Below are 14309 nucleotides of genomic sequence, written 5' to 3'. Positions count from 1 at the left end.
GATGAATCACAGACCTATACCCCTGAAACAAATAATACATTATATGTTAATAAGAAAAAAAGGAAAAAAGAAAACAGACACAGAGAATGTAGAAGTATAATTAATTATTGATAGGGCCTGGTAAACATATAAACATCAATGCTAAATACTAAAAAGTTGAGAGAGCCCTCATTTTATTCTGTAATTAAACTAAAAGAAATGTATCACACTTTCCTTATATTTTTATGGTACACTTTAAGCATCAGTAGGGTTTGAGCTGATTTTTATGTGGATAAATGTTTACTTTGGAATTGCTCAGAGATTTTAAAACCTTCCAACTCTGCCTAGTGTTTTCCCCTTAAATATTTCTTCTCTTTTTATGTACTTGGGGCATTGACAAGAAAGAATGGTTAGTGTGTTTCATGTGGGAATTCTTTTTTTTTTTTTTTTAGATTTTATTTATTTGACACAAAGAGAGAGAGAGAGTGAGCACACAAGCAGGGGCAGCAGCAGAGGGAGAGGGAGAAACAGGCATTCCGCTGAGCAGGGAGCCCAATGCAGGGCTCAGTCCCAGGATCCTGGGATCATGACCTGAGCCTAAGGCAGATGCTTAACTGACTGAGCCACCCAGGCACCCCTCATGTGGGAATTCTTTAAAGTTTTTGTTTGTTTTTTTACTATAAAGAGAAGTAATATTCATTTCTTTTTTACTTTGTGCAAGTAAATTATAGAATTTTAGCAAGACTGAAGAATGGCTCACTGTTCTAGAAACCATATTGGGTTGTTTATTAGTCTGCTTGGAATGCCATTACAAAATACCATAGACTGATGGCTTAAACCACAGAAATTTATTTTCTCACAGTTCTGGAGGCTAAAACTCTTGAGATCTAGGTGCTGGAAAATTTGGTTTGTAGTGAAGGCTCTCTTTCTGGCTTGCAGTTGGCTGCCTTTTTGCTGTGTCCTCACAGGGCATTTAGCCTTTCGTTTGTGCACATGCAGAGAAAGAGCTCTGGTGTCTCTTCCTCTTCTCATCAGGAAACAAGTCCTGCTGGATTAGGGCCCCTTCCTTACGACTTTATTTAACCTTAATTATCTCCATAAAGACCCTTTCTCCAAATATAATTACATTAAGGGATAGGTCATCAACATAAGAATTTGGGGGAGATACAACAGTCCATAACAGGTTGTTTCTACCTTGTTGACTTAAAACAGGAATTCCTAGTATTATTTTTTAAAGTTATATATTTTATTTTAGGTAGACCCACAACTTGTGGATGGGAACCTTTCATACTTTCTTGGAGCTATAGGTATGCCTGGTTTGACTTCCTTGATTGGGATACAGGAAAAAGGTCATATAACTGGTGGATCTAATCAGACAATGGTTGTTAGTGGAGCTGCCGGTGCTTGTGGATCCTTGGCCGGGCAGGTAAAATTTCTGAGAATTATTTGATTTTCTAAAAAAGTGGTCATAATCAAATTTCTGGATACATGTATATAATTTAAAAGAGAAAATTGAACAAATTTATAATGTTGTTTTACACATTTCGGGTAGAAATGATGTTATTACGTGCTTAGACTCTCTTCATAACAACATGAAAAACATAGATTTCTGTATCTTGTTCTCTGTTAACCAAATAGATATGGTAAATGCTAGAGCATTGCTTTAATCAATATAAGGAAGAAGCTCATAGAGTACCTATCTGGAATTCATGACTTAAAAGGCAAACTCATATTTTTGAAAAGAATCTTCAAATAAGAGGGCACTTACTGGGTTCTAGAAATATAGTTAAGGGTTATAATAGAATTTTATTTTATTTATTTATTTATTTATTTTTTAAAGATTTTATTTATTTGACAGAAAGAGATACAGCGAGAGAGGGAACACAAGCAGGGGGAGTGGGAGAGGGAGAAGCAGGCTTCCCGCGGAGCAGGGAGCCCGATGTGGGGCTCGATCCCAGGACCCTGGGATCATGACCTGAGCTGAAGGCAGATGCTTAACAACTGAGCCACCCAGGCGCCCCTTATGATAGAATGTTAAAGTAAATTGTTTTATGAATAACAGCCTTTATAGTGTGAAAACCATTGAAACAAAACATTTTTTTTTCTTTTTTTTGAAACAAAACATTTTATCATAGTGGTGATTTTTAGTTCCTCAGAGGCCTGAAAAATATTGAACTGCAAGATAGTGATGTTTTGAGTCTGACTATTCCTTTTATGAAATCAGCTTTAAATTGTGTGATTTAAAAACTAAGTCTAATGTTAGTCAGTCTTCATTTTTTTAGGAGTGACATTATATCTGGTCTCAATTCTTTTGGTTTCAAATTAGTTTAAGCCAACAGCTCTGTAATCAAACCTAATTGTGATGAATACTCTCATATACTTGTAATATCTTGTATGCTTTCACATTTTTACACTTAAATGTGGCAACAGAAAATTGTTTAATTTTTAAAAATTTCCCCCCTAGATTGGCCATTTGATGGGCTGTTCCAGAGTGGTGGGAATTTGTGGAACACAGGAGAAGTGCCTCTTTCTGACCTCAGAACTAGGCTTTGATGCTGCAGTTAATTATAAAAAGGGGAATGTGGCAGAACAGCTCCGTGAATTATGCCCAGCTGGAGTGGATGTTTACTTTGACAATGTTGGTGGTGACATCAGTGATGCAGTGATAAGTCAGGTTGTGTGCCGATTTGTTTGTTATAAATTTGAATACTATGTTTTATTTGATGTGCTATCTTTTTACTTGATACTGAGGAAAAAAACTGTAAAATTCTAGGGTTTATTGTGAGAAATAACGTAATGATCAGTATTGTAATTAGATGATACCGAAAAGCTTGCTGACGCCTACTTCCATTTGCTTGCAGATTTGCACATGAGCATCAGTTTCAGTTCTTTGCTAGCAATATTATATTTTTTACCTGCAATTTATTTTTGTCAAAAATTACAGTTGTAGTGGTGCCTGGCTGGCTTGGTTGGTCAGGCATGGAACTCTTGATCTCAGGGTTGTGTGTTCTAGCCCCATGCTGGGTGTAGAGATTACTTAAAAATAAAATCTGTAAAAAAAAAATTACAGTCGTATTGTTCAAATGGTGAAGTTTTGACCCTAATTCCCTATCAACTAACTCACAGCCATGGCCTCTGACTTCGGGTAGGGAAAGGATTTTCATAGATTACAGATATTTATATATTTTTATTGACAAGGTTATAAAATATGAATGTTAGTTATTAACACTGCATTGTCCTTTACTATATGTAAAATTATTCGCAGTTGAGGTTATTTAAATCCAAGAAAAGACTTTACGGCTACTACTGACGGTAGCAACAATGGCAACACCAGTGTAATTCTTTTGCACATTACCGAACTCTCACTTACCTCTATGTTCCTTTGGAGGGGACTTGTTTCCTAGTTAACTAAAACTCTTAAAAACATATAAGGTGTAAATCTGCAAAGCCAAATCAGTTAATTGGCACCAATTGATTAAATATAATAATCAAGGAGGCTTTCATTGAAGCAGCCATAAAATCAGTAAACATAGGTAAGGCATATATTTTAGGGTATAATAATCAATTTTCTCTGAACAGATGAATCAGAACAGCCATATCATCCTGTGTGGTCAAATTTCTCAGTACAACAAAGATGTGCCTTATCCTCCTCCACTACCCCCTGCTGTAGAAGCAATCCAAAAAGAAAGAAACATCACAAGGTATGGTCTACCCTTTTCCCCTTATTACCAGGTTCATGAGTTTAAAGATCATAGATGTATATAAAATGTATGTTCTTCATATATAATTTTTCTTTATTTTTAAAAAAGATTTATGTATTTCAGAGAGCGAGAGAGCACACTTGTGCTCACACAGAGGGGAGGGGCAGAGAGAGAAGGGGGAGAGAAGCAGACTCCCCGATGAGCTGAGTGTGGAGCACACTGCTGGGCTTGATCTTATGACCCTGAGATGATGACCTGAGCCTAAATCAGGAGTCAGACACTCAACCATCTGAGCCATCCAAGCACCCCTATAATTTTCCCTTATTAAATGAAACTTGAAAATATACATTTTAAGCCAGTTCAGTATTTAGGTTTTTGTCAGCTAGTGCCCTGACAGAAAACTTTCTAAAAATGCATCTGTTCTATCAGTCTTTTGCAAGTCTTTTTTTCCCCAAGTGATAGAAACTCAACTCACATTGGCTTAAGTACAAAGGAAATTTATTGGCTCGTGTTTCTGAGAAGTCCGGTGTTAGTATTGACTTAGATTTGGCTGGATAAAAGGTTTGCGTAGTGGCATCGCTACTCAGTTTTTCTCTACCTCTGGGCTGTGCTTTCTTTTGGGTTGGCTCTGTTCCCTCGCAGGCTCTTTTGCAGCACAGCAAGAGGATGATTGTTATCTCTTGTCTTATACCAGGTTAGCAACCCAAGCAAAAAGAGAACAGCTTTCTCCTCTCGGTTTTGTTAAGTCCCAAAGCTGATACTTACTGGCTCAGACTGGCCTGGCTTTGGTCACAGATGGGTGAGGAAAGGATACTACCCACAAAGTTAAATCACAGTGCTAATTACCAGAGTTCTGGATGCTGGCCAGACAAAACAATAGAAGTTCACTGTACTTAAACCTGAAACTACACCTAAAACTGTATCTGACCAGACTGTGTGATTAAGTCTTAATGTTTGAAAGATTAACAGATATTAGAGTTCTGGAATGATTTGGTTTTGGACTATTCCACCCTCCATAGTCTCTGATCATTATCCTTTTCTTCCCCACTACAGAGAAAGATTTCTGGTGTTGAACTATAAGGACAAATTTGAGTCTGGCATTCTACAGCTGAGTCAGTGGTTTAAAGAAGGGAAGCTAAAGGTAGAACTTGCTTCTGTTGTTTATCAATATCATTTGTCTGCTACTTAATATACTTTTATGTTATTTGAATTTATGATGGCAAACATAACTTCATAATAAAAATTCCTACAAAATTGTACTAAATATTGTAAATTAAGTTTACTCCCAGGTGAGTATAACCTCCTAATTGAGAAACACTTTCCTGTTAGTACCTTTATCTAAGATTTCATTAACCTTTACTTTTCTTAGACTATATTACAAGGTAAATAGGTGTTTTTTTCCAAATTTTAATATTCATTACTTTAACAAATATTTATGGAATGCTACTATGTGTCAGAAGCTGTGCTTCTCAAAAATCTTATAAGCACCTCCTTGTACCCCTAACCCTCTAGCACCATACATCTTTTGTTCCCTCCCTGATATTCTGATATATCTTGGTTGCTGGCTCAAGATCAAGTTATTAATCTGGGGTCTAGAGATCCTGACCTAGGATGTTCTTGAAACTTGCAAATGATAGGCAAAGTTATATGTGTATGTGCTTATGTTTACGTACTTTGTTTTTTGAAAAGAGATTGTATAGTTTGTGATATTACCAGTTGAAGATGAGACAGTGGGAAAAGAGGATTTTATTTTTTTATTTTTAAAAGATTTATCTACCTGTTCTACAGAGAGAGAGAGAGAGACCGTTGTGAGCGGTGGGGAGGGGCAAGGAGAGAGGGAGAGAATCTCAAGTAGACTCGCCACAGAGCCCAGAGCCCAGAGCCTAGAGCCTGATGCCAGAATCAGTCCCACGACCTGAGCTGAAATCAAGAGTCAGATGCTTGACTGACTGTCACCCAGGCGCCCCAAGAGGATTTTATTTTATTTTATTTTTTTTAAAGTTTTTTTTTTTTTTTTTAAGATTTTATTTATTTATCTGAGAGAGAGAATGGGAGACAGAGAGCATGAGAGGGAGAAGCAGACTCCCCGCCGATCAGGGACCCCGATGCGGGACTTGATCCCGGGACTCCAGGATCATGACCTGAGCCAAAGGCAGTTGCTTAACCAACTGAGCCATCCAGGCGCCCCGAGGATTTTATTTTTAAAAATCATTTCATAGGAAACTTTTCTGTGCTACCTCCATGAAATGAGGAATATCTATTTTTAGACAGAAAGTGCTAAATAGTGTTGCTGTCCTTTGCAAAAATGAAGAATATTACAGTTGACCCTGAGCACCTCAGGGGTTAAAGGTGCTGACACCCTCTCCTTCCATGCAGTTGAAAATCCGGGTATATCTTTTGACTCCCCCAAAACTACTAATAGCCTACTATTGACCAGGAGCCTTACTGATAACATAAACGGTTGATTACCACATATTTTGTGTGTTATATGTAATTTATACTATATTCTTTTTTTTTTTTAAGATTTTATTTATTTATTTGACAGAGATAGCAAGAGAGGGAACACAGGCTTGGGGGAACTGGAGAGGGAGAAGCAGGCTCCCCACTGGCTTGAAGCCAGGGACCAGGACCCTGGGATCATGACCTGAGCCGAAGGCAGACACTTTAACTACTGAGCCATCCAGGCGCCCCTATACTGTATTCTTTACAGTAAGCTAGAGAAAAGAAAATGTTATTAAGAAAATCACAAGGAAGGGAAAATACATATATAGTACTGTACCGTGTTTATAAAAAAGATCTGTGTATAAATAGATGTGCACATTTCAAACCCATGTTGTTCAGGGTCAACTATAAGTAGATACACTGCCCTAAAGAGTACTATATGTAGCTATTTTGATTTCCAGATCAAAGAAACTGTGATAAATGGATTGGAAAACATGGGAGGTAAGATGGATGTTGATTTATTTATTATATGCATGAGCTTGGCACAAATACTCCCTTTTTTCCTTGAATTGTACTTCACTGGTGTTTTTTTCTTTTTAAATCATTTCTTTCTTTCCTATAAAACCACCCTGCAGGTTTACTTAAATATCTTCATCAAACTCTGTTAAAGTTCAGCTTAGAGGTATTTAAGAAGTATTGTTTTCACATTTCAAATCATAAAATAAGTGTTTCTTTGGTTTTGAAACAAGTTATGAAAAAAATGTAAGAATCATGAAAGTCATTTAGCTTCTAGGTAACTTTTTCAGATTGAATGGTTTTATTTATTTATTTATTTATTTGTTTATTTGAGAGAGAGAGAGAGCCAGTGAGCATGAGCAGGGGGGAGGAGCAGAGGAAGAGGAAGAAGCAGGCTCCCTGCTGAGCAGGGAGCCCAAACTCTGGGGATCCCAGGATCCTGAGATCATGACCTGAGCCCAAGGCAGACACTTAAGGGACTGAAGCACCCAGGTGCCCCGAGGTTGAATGGTTCTAAGGCATCATAAGATTATATTAAACAGATTTTCAAGTTTCTTTTTTTTTTTTAAGATTTTATTTATTTATTTGAGAAAGAGTGAGCATGAGCCACGAGTTGGGGGGGTGGGGTGGGGAGAGACAAGGCGAGAGGCAAACTTCCTGCTGAGCAGGGAGCCTGGCATGGGGCTCAGTCCCAGGACCCTGGGATCATGACCTGAGCTGAAGGCAGAAGCTTAAACAAGTGAGCCACCCAGGCGCCCTTAGGTTTTTTTTTTTCCCTAATATACACGGATTTCAACATTCTTTGTTTCAAGTGAAAGAGATTAAACTGATTTTTTGACTTTTTCAGAAAAAATATTTAATACATTTGATCAATATGTTTACCAAACAGAAATATAAATTTCACTCCTTTTCCTGGCATAAACAGATGTGTATTTTACTTAGTAAAACTTTATGATTAGATTTCTTTTTTTTTTTAAAGATTTTATTTATTTGACAGAGCGAGAGAGCACAAGCAGGAAGAGGGGAAGAGGGAGAGGGAGAAGCAGACTCTCAGCAGAGCAGGGACCCCATGGAGGGGCTAGATCCCAGGACTCCAGGATCACGACCTGAGCAAAAGGCAGACACTTAACTGACTGAGCCATCCAGGCGCCCCTAGATTTCTATAATCTTTCTTTTTTTTGGAGAGAGTGCGCGAGTGGGGATAGGGAGTGCAGGGACGTGGGGGGAGGCAGAGGCAGAAGGAGAGAGAATCCCAGGCACGCTCCACGTCCAGCACAGAGCCCAATGTGGGGCTCCACCTCATGACCCAGAGATCACCACCCAGAGATCAGGACCTGAGTGGAAATCAAGAGTTGGTCGCTTAGCCACCCAGGTGCCCCAGATTTCTATTATTTTTAATAGTTTTTGAAAAATTGATTTTGCTGACATTTATCCTCATACTTATTTATTCTAGTCTTTAGACTCTGTAAACAGTGAATATTGAGGTAGATATAAATATTTATAGTTTGGGTAAAAGCACATTTTTAAGATATAAATTGGGTTAGTTTATCTTGTAACTTTTTTTTTTTTAAGATTTTATTTATTTATTTGACAGAGACACAGCGAGAGAGGGAACACAAGCAGGGGGAGTGGGAGAGGGAGAAGCAGGCTTCCCGCTGAGCAGGGAGCCCGATGCGGGGCTCGATCCCAGGACCCTGGGATCATGACCGGAGCTGAAGTCAGACGCCTAACGACTGAGCCACCCAGGCGCCCTATCTTGTAACTTCTTTTCATGACAGTTTCCTTCTATTCTTTTTTTTTTTTTTTTTAAGATTTTATTTATTTATTTGAGAGAGAGAGAATGAGAGAGACAGAGAGCACATGAGAGGGGGGAGGGTCAGAGGGAGAAGCAGGCTCCCTGCCGAGCAGGGAGCCCGACGCGGGACTCGATCCCGGGACTCCAGGATCATGACCTGAGCCGAAGGCAGTCGCCTAACCAACTGAGCCACCCAGGCGCCCCTTTCTCTTTTTTTTAGTTTCCTTCTATTCTTAATACTAAAATCATCGCAGAAATTATTCAAATTAACTGTACGTGTTTCATGTACTAATAAACATGTATGATAGTGATATTCATGTTTTCATATAACCTAGGTCTTTTTTTTTCTTTCTAGCTGCATTCCAGTCCATGATGACAGGAGGTAACCTGGGAAAGCAGATAGTTTGCATTTCAGAAGAAACCTCTGTGTAATCTGTATAAGCATCTTTATCAAGGAAATACACAGATTTCTTTCCATTTTGCACAAAGATTTTTAAGATACATTAAAAAATCTTGGAATACAGATAGCTTTTTATTTAAATGTGATCATTGGTAATATTTTCTAGTTGCATAATTTTTTCCTGTATCTTCAATATCGTATGTGTTCTCTATATCCAACATGATTATTTACAGTAGTAGATTGAAGTCAACATGACCTATTTTTCTTTCTTTTACTAAAACTGATATATATTTGATCAGCTATTCTGAAACCACTGGAGATTTGATATAAGTGTTTAATGGGTCAACCTTATAAATTGATTTTTACAGTTAATAACTTTTATTTAAAATAGAATGCTTGAGAAGACACGTAAATATATGTTGACCTGAAAATGCTTTACATAATTCTTGAACTGTAACTTGGTATAAGAATAGAATTGGGATGGCTTTTCTATATTGTAGATGAAAAAGAGATTTAATGGCAGAGCATGTGTTGGGGTTTGGGGGGAATTTAGAGATTGTGGAGCAGTTTTTGGGATAGGAGAGCAGAGGCTTTGTGTTGAGAAGATTAACAGGTCAGTCAGGTTGATGAAGAGACTAGTTTATTACAGAGGATTATCTGTGTTTTGCTAAATAATTTACTGTATAGCCTAAAAACGCAAATATATATTAATAAAAGCATGTTTGTTTTAGGTTAGCAGTTACATACTGTCAAATAGTGTAAAGATTTTGAGCAAATAGATACAAACATCACTTGAAGTTTTAGGTGATTAGAAAGATTTAGGCAACAAAGACCGCTTTAGAAAATGACAGGACTGACTGAGCAAATTAACAATTGGTTGTAAACATGAATGTTCAAGATCTAATGTACCTCTAAATAAGACGGTTTGTTTCATTAATTATAATCAACCCTTTTCAACAATAAAATTGAGGATATTTTTCAAGTGTTGTGCTGGTTTATGGTCACCTTTTTACACCCTGCTATATACTTTTGTCTGCAACATATGTAGGACGTAAATTCAAACTGTGTTAGTAATCAGTCACTCCAGTTGACCTCAGCGTCCTCTTCTTTTATATACCTTTCCTGGACCATTTCATCTCCAGAGAGCGTTGTATGTTGATAACTCCCAAATCTGCATCTCTATTTCTGACCTCTTCCTTGAGCTTAGGACCACCCAAGTAAAATATCCTGTTGGCACCCAGGATAAACTGTTTATCTAAAGAGGAATTACCTTCCTCTTACATGTTTCTACTTTGTTTTTAAATCACCATTGCGCACCCAAACTAATACTCCTTCACTCATTCAGATGCCTGTCGTCAGGCCTGTCAACCTTGAAAATGCCTTAGAGAACTCCTTTAATTCCCACTGCCACTATCTTAGTAACTGAGTTCCTCATCCTTTGGCACACAGCAAGTATTTAAAAATTAGTAATTTCAAAAAAGTCTCAACCGCATAAAGCTCTAACATGTGGTGGCATCCAGCCTGGAACTCAAGTGTTCTAGTCCCCAGTGTGGATATTCGAGAGCTCTTTCCATCCTCATATAGGGAATCCAGACTCTAGGGAATTCATATTAGAAGAAAAGTTGTACACCTGAGTCTCAATTCTTACCCCGTCCCGAATTGAATGCAGAACTAAATTCTGCAAGTTCCCTTCTCAGGCAGCGAAGCTTTGAGGTCCTCTTCAGTGAGAACTTTGATAAATGTTTAAGTAGTGCTCTCTTTCTCGCTGGCCTCCATTGTAACTAGTTCTGCTCTCAGCTGACAGGAAAAACTACCCCATCTGCTGCTGCAAGGAAGCAGTGACGTCACGGCTGGAATGAACTGACCCCGTTTTTTGGGCTTCGCAGATCTTGGGGCCCCAAGGCCCGGAATGAATAGGGGTCGGGAGACCACACATCCTAGCGTCCGGGGGTTCGGCCCTGCGCAGACAGCCCGGCCCCCGCCCACCGTCCCTCCCTCTACGCCTCGGGCGGAACCCAGCGCCGGGCCGCCGAGGTCCTGCCTGGAGCGAGCGAGTGGGTGTGAGCGTTGGGGGCCGGCCAAACTTCCTGTCCCGCGCTGCCGCTGCTTCCGGCGGGAGCCGGAAGACGCTGTGTGTGGACGGAATTCGGGACCGCCTGACGGCTAGCAGGCTGCCCCGGACGGGAAGGTGAGCTCCGGGCTGGGCCAGGCCACACCCGCGCAGCTAGGTGGTCCCCGAGAGAGAGGGAGTCAGTACCGGCTCCTCAGGGGCTCGGGCCGAGTTCGCCTTCGGAGAGGACAGGGAGACCGTCCCCCTTGGGCACCCCTCCCAGATCTGGCGGGCCCGGGAGCGGCCGGTCTGAAGCCCTATGGCTTTGGCCCTTCCCCTTGCGGCGTTGGGGCTGATGTGATTGCTCCTTTGCTTGGTTTTGGGGGTAGGGGCTTACGAACAAGACGGTCCTGAGAAAGCTGGAGTCAGCAGCGAGTCCCTAAGGGCGGGGGCTGCTGGACTGCACCCGCAGCCGGGCCCTGCCCGCGGGCCTTGGGGCCCTACACTAAGGCCTTTGCGGAGGGGGAAGGAGGATGCGAAGAGGACTCTGCCCTGGATATTTCAGCCCAGAGCTACCCTCTTTCATACGTCCACTTATTTCCTGGGTCTAGAAGAAGGAAGACTGCCGGCTCTGAGGGGCTTGGCTGCTGGCTTCTCCTTCGCCTGTCATTTCAAGGCGAGGCTGTGGGCTGTGTTTACAGCCCGTATGCGTTCGCCGGTTGAATTTATCCTCTGAAGTTTCTTCAGAGGAAAGAATGGAGTTAGTTTATTAAAGTTTATCCTACTTGCTCATGAGGCCTGAAATGCATTTAGGCACCATTTGGAAGTTAAATATTACTAACCTGGGACTTAAGAATTTGTACTTCATCACTTTGGCACATGGGTCAACGTAACATATTTGCAAGGAGAGTAAAAGAAACATTTTGAAATAGAGTCAGTGGCATTTTGTTGTTAGGGAGTGAGAAATTCCACTTTGTGTTATCTTAGTGTGGACAGAATAAAGTCAACTGAACAGAAGATTTAGGTTCTAATTTTTAAGAATTCTTGATTTAAGTACATGTTTAATTTTTGACAAGTTACTTGATCTCTAGTGCTTTTGTTCCTCCTGTGTAGGTGAAGAGGCTTACCTATTTATTCAGCAGATACTTTCTGAATGCTTAGTTTGTTCAAAGCATCATACTAGGTTAATGAGAGTTAGAATGAATAAATTCAGCGACCTTAACCAGTGAAAAAAATATGCATGTAGACTAACAGCCAAGGCGGGATGGAGTAGTTGCTAAAGAGGTGAAACTGTGTTGCGAAAACACCAAAGAAAAGGACAGATTTGTTTTGATTGGAGGGATGTCTTAGTGGAGGATGGCATTTGAGTTGTATTTTTTTTTTAAAGATTTTATTTATTTTTATTTGACACAGAGAGAGATAGTGAGAGAGAGAGAGCACAAGCAGGGGGAGCGGCAGGCAGAGGCAGAGGGAGAAGCAGGCTGCCTCCTGAGCAAGGAGCCGGATGCGGGGCTCGATTCCAGGACCCTGGGATCATGACCTGAGCTGAAGGCAGCTGCTTAACCGACTGAGCCACCCAGGCGCCCCTTGAGTTGTATTTTAAAGGCTGGAAAGGATTTCAAAATATCACAGCTGGATTGGGAGTGTTTATTACTAGTCGAAGAACTATTCTAAGCAAAGACTTGAGCACTGAAATAGGCTGGTGTTCATTCCAAAAGCCAGTCCATGTGGGATGGAGTAAAGGGTTAATTGGAGAATATGGACAGTGCTGTAACTGGAACAGTATTTGAGGTTATATTGTAGAATATTTGAAATGCCATGCTTAGGAATTTAACTAGTATTCTGAGGCACTGAATTTTGAGTGAGTGGAGTAACTAACATAAGCATTTCTGTTTTGGAAAGATAATTCAAGTGGCTGCATTAAAAGGTGGATTGAAAGGGGGAATTTTTAGGGCAGGGTGACCAGTTAGAAGCCTATTTTAATAGTGTAGTTGAAAGATAATGAGACCTAAACAGGGTATTACAGGAGGAATAAATTTGGGGAATCAGAACTACTGGGGTTATTTAACTATGGAGGATGAGAGACATTGTTAAAGACCTAGAATTTGCGGCTGAGTGGGAAGAAGATTGGGCAATAATTGAAATGGGTAATACAGGAAGAAGAAAAAGTTTGGTGGTGGAGATGATAATCTCGATTTTGGACATTGTTAGGTTTGAGATGAATATCCGTGGGGAGATAAGTTAGAAATGAAAATTTGGAGTTCAGAAGAGAAGTCAGGATTAGAGACAAAAATTTCGGTATTATTTGCATGTCATTCGTTCACTCTACAGATATTTATTCAGTACTTACTAGGTGCTTGCAGGGAAGTTTGTATGGAAGCCCTTAAATCTCATAGTAAAGCCAACTTTAGAGCTTCACAGTATCAGAAATGACTTGGAGGCCTAAATTCCTTATGAATTACATATAATACTTTGCCAGGCACAGTGCTAGGTAGTGGAAGGTAAAGTTGTGACCAAGACAGACTAGTTCCTGCCCTTGTTTATGGAGCTTACAATTTACAGGGTAGCCAGACAAAAAGTGAATACTATATAAAACCAAAGGAATTAGAAACAGCAAGACACCTGGGTGGCTCAGTCAGATAAGTGTCGGCCTTCGGCTCAGGTCATGATCCCAGGGTCCTGAGTCCCACATCAGGCTCCTTGCTCATCTGGGAGCCTGCTTCTCCCTCTGCCTGCCCCTCCCTCTGCTTGTGCTCTTTCTCTCTCTCTCTGACAAATAAATAAAATCTTAAAAAAAAAAAAAAGAAAGGAATTAGAAACAGCAGAGATAGAGAATAAAGGTGGAAGTATGGGGAATCTTCTTTGGATAAGGTGATCAGACAAAGCCTCTCTAAATGAGTTGACAGTTAAGCAGAGCCCAGAAGAATGAAAAAGAGCTAACCAATGGAGAGAAAGGTAAAAGGGTTCCAAGGTAGAGGAAATGACATGTGCACGTCCCTAACATCAGAAAGAGCTTAATTTGTTCAAGGAACTAAGATGGCTGAAGCTTGGTGAGCACATAAGGGAGAGTGACTGTTGGAGTGTTTTTGGAGAAGCACGAGTGGATCACATAAGGTTCTCACAGGCCAGGATAAGGGGTTTGGATTTTGTATAGGTGCACTGGGAAGCCAAGTAAAGAGTTTCAAGCAGGTGAGTGATAATAATAGAACTCATATTTTAAGATGATAGTTACTACTGTGAAGAGAATAGAATAGATGGAGGCAAGAGTAGAAGCAGGGAGACCAGTTAGGTGGCACTAATAGTAGTTTAGGACAAGTATTGATGGTGGCCTGAAATAGGGTGGTGACAGTAGAGATAGAAGTAGGTGGATTTGATGTCTCAGTAGGACTTGCAGCTGGACTGGATATTGGGAGCAAAGGAAAGAAA

General features: G+C 40.2%; 2 protein-coding genes across 3 annotated transcripts in view; both read left to right on the top strand.

The window, feature by feature from the left end:
• Nucleotides 1–9797, top strand: part of PTGR2 (prostaglandin reductase 2) — a 28628-nt gene extending 18831 nt beyond the window's left edge. For both annotated transcript variants that reach the window (XM_021679549.1, XM_021679550.1), the window contains exons 5-10: nucleotides 1235–1405; nucleotides 2444–2653; nucleotides 3559–3680; nucleotides 4734–4821; nucleotides 6584–6623; nucleotides 8789–9797. In XM_021679549.1, coding sequence (XP_021535224.1) covers nucleotides 1235–1405; nucleotides 2444–2653; nucleotides 3559–3680; nucleotides 4734–4821; nucleotides 6584–6623; nucleotides 8789–8865 — 708 coding nt within the window. In that variant the 3' untranslated portion in view covers nucleotides 8866–9797. The remainder of the gene's footprint in view (nucleotides 1–1234; nucleotides 1406–2443; nucleotides 2654–3558; nucleotides 3681–4733; nucleotides 4822–6583; nucleotides 6624–8788) is intronic.
• Nucleotides 9798–10973: 1176 nt separating this feature from the next.
• Nucleotides 10974–14309, top strand: part of ZNF410 (zinc finger protein 410) — a 42789-nt gene continuing 39453 nt past the window's right edge. The window contains exon 1 of the mRNA XM_021679783.1: nucleotides 10974–11021. The gene's annotated coding sequence lies outside the window, so the exon portion shown is untranslated. The remainder of the gene's footprint in view (nucleotides 11022–14309) is intronic.

This window comes from Neomonachus schauinslandi, chromosome 9 (genome assembly GCF_002201575.2).
Source record: "Neomonachus schauinslandi chromosome 9, ASM220157v2, whole genome shotgun sequence".
Classification (NCBI taxonomy): Eukaryota; Metazoa; Chordata; class Mammalia; order Carnivora; family Phocidae; genus Neomonachus; species Neomonachus schauinslandi.
Note: the sequence above shows the minus strand (reverse complement) of the source record. Positions and strands in the feature narration are given on the sequence as shown.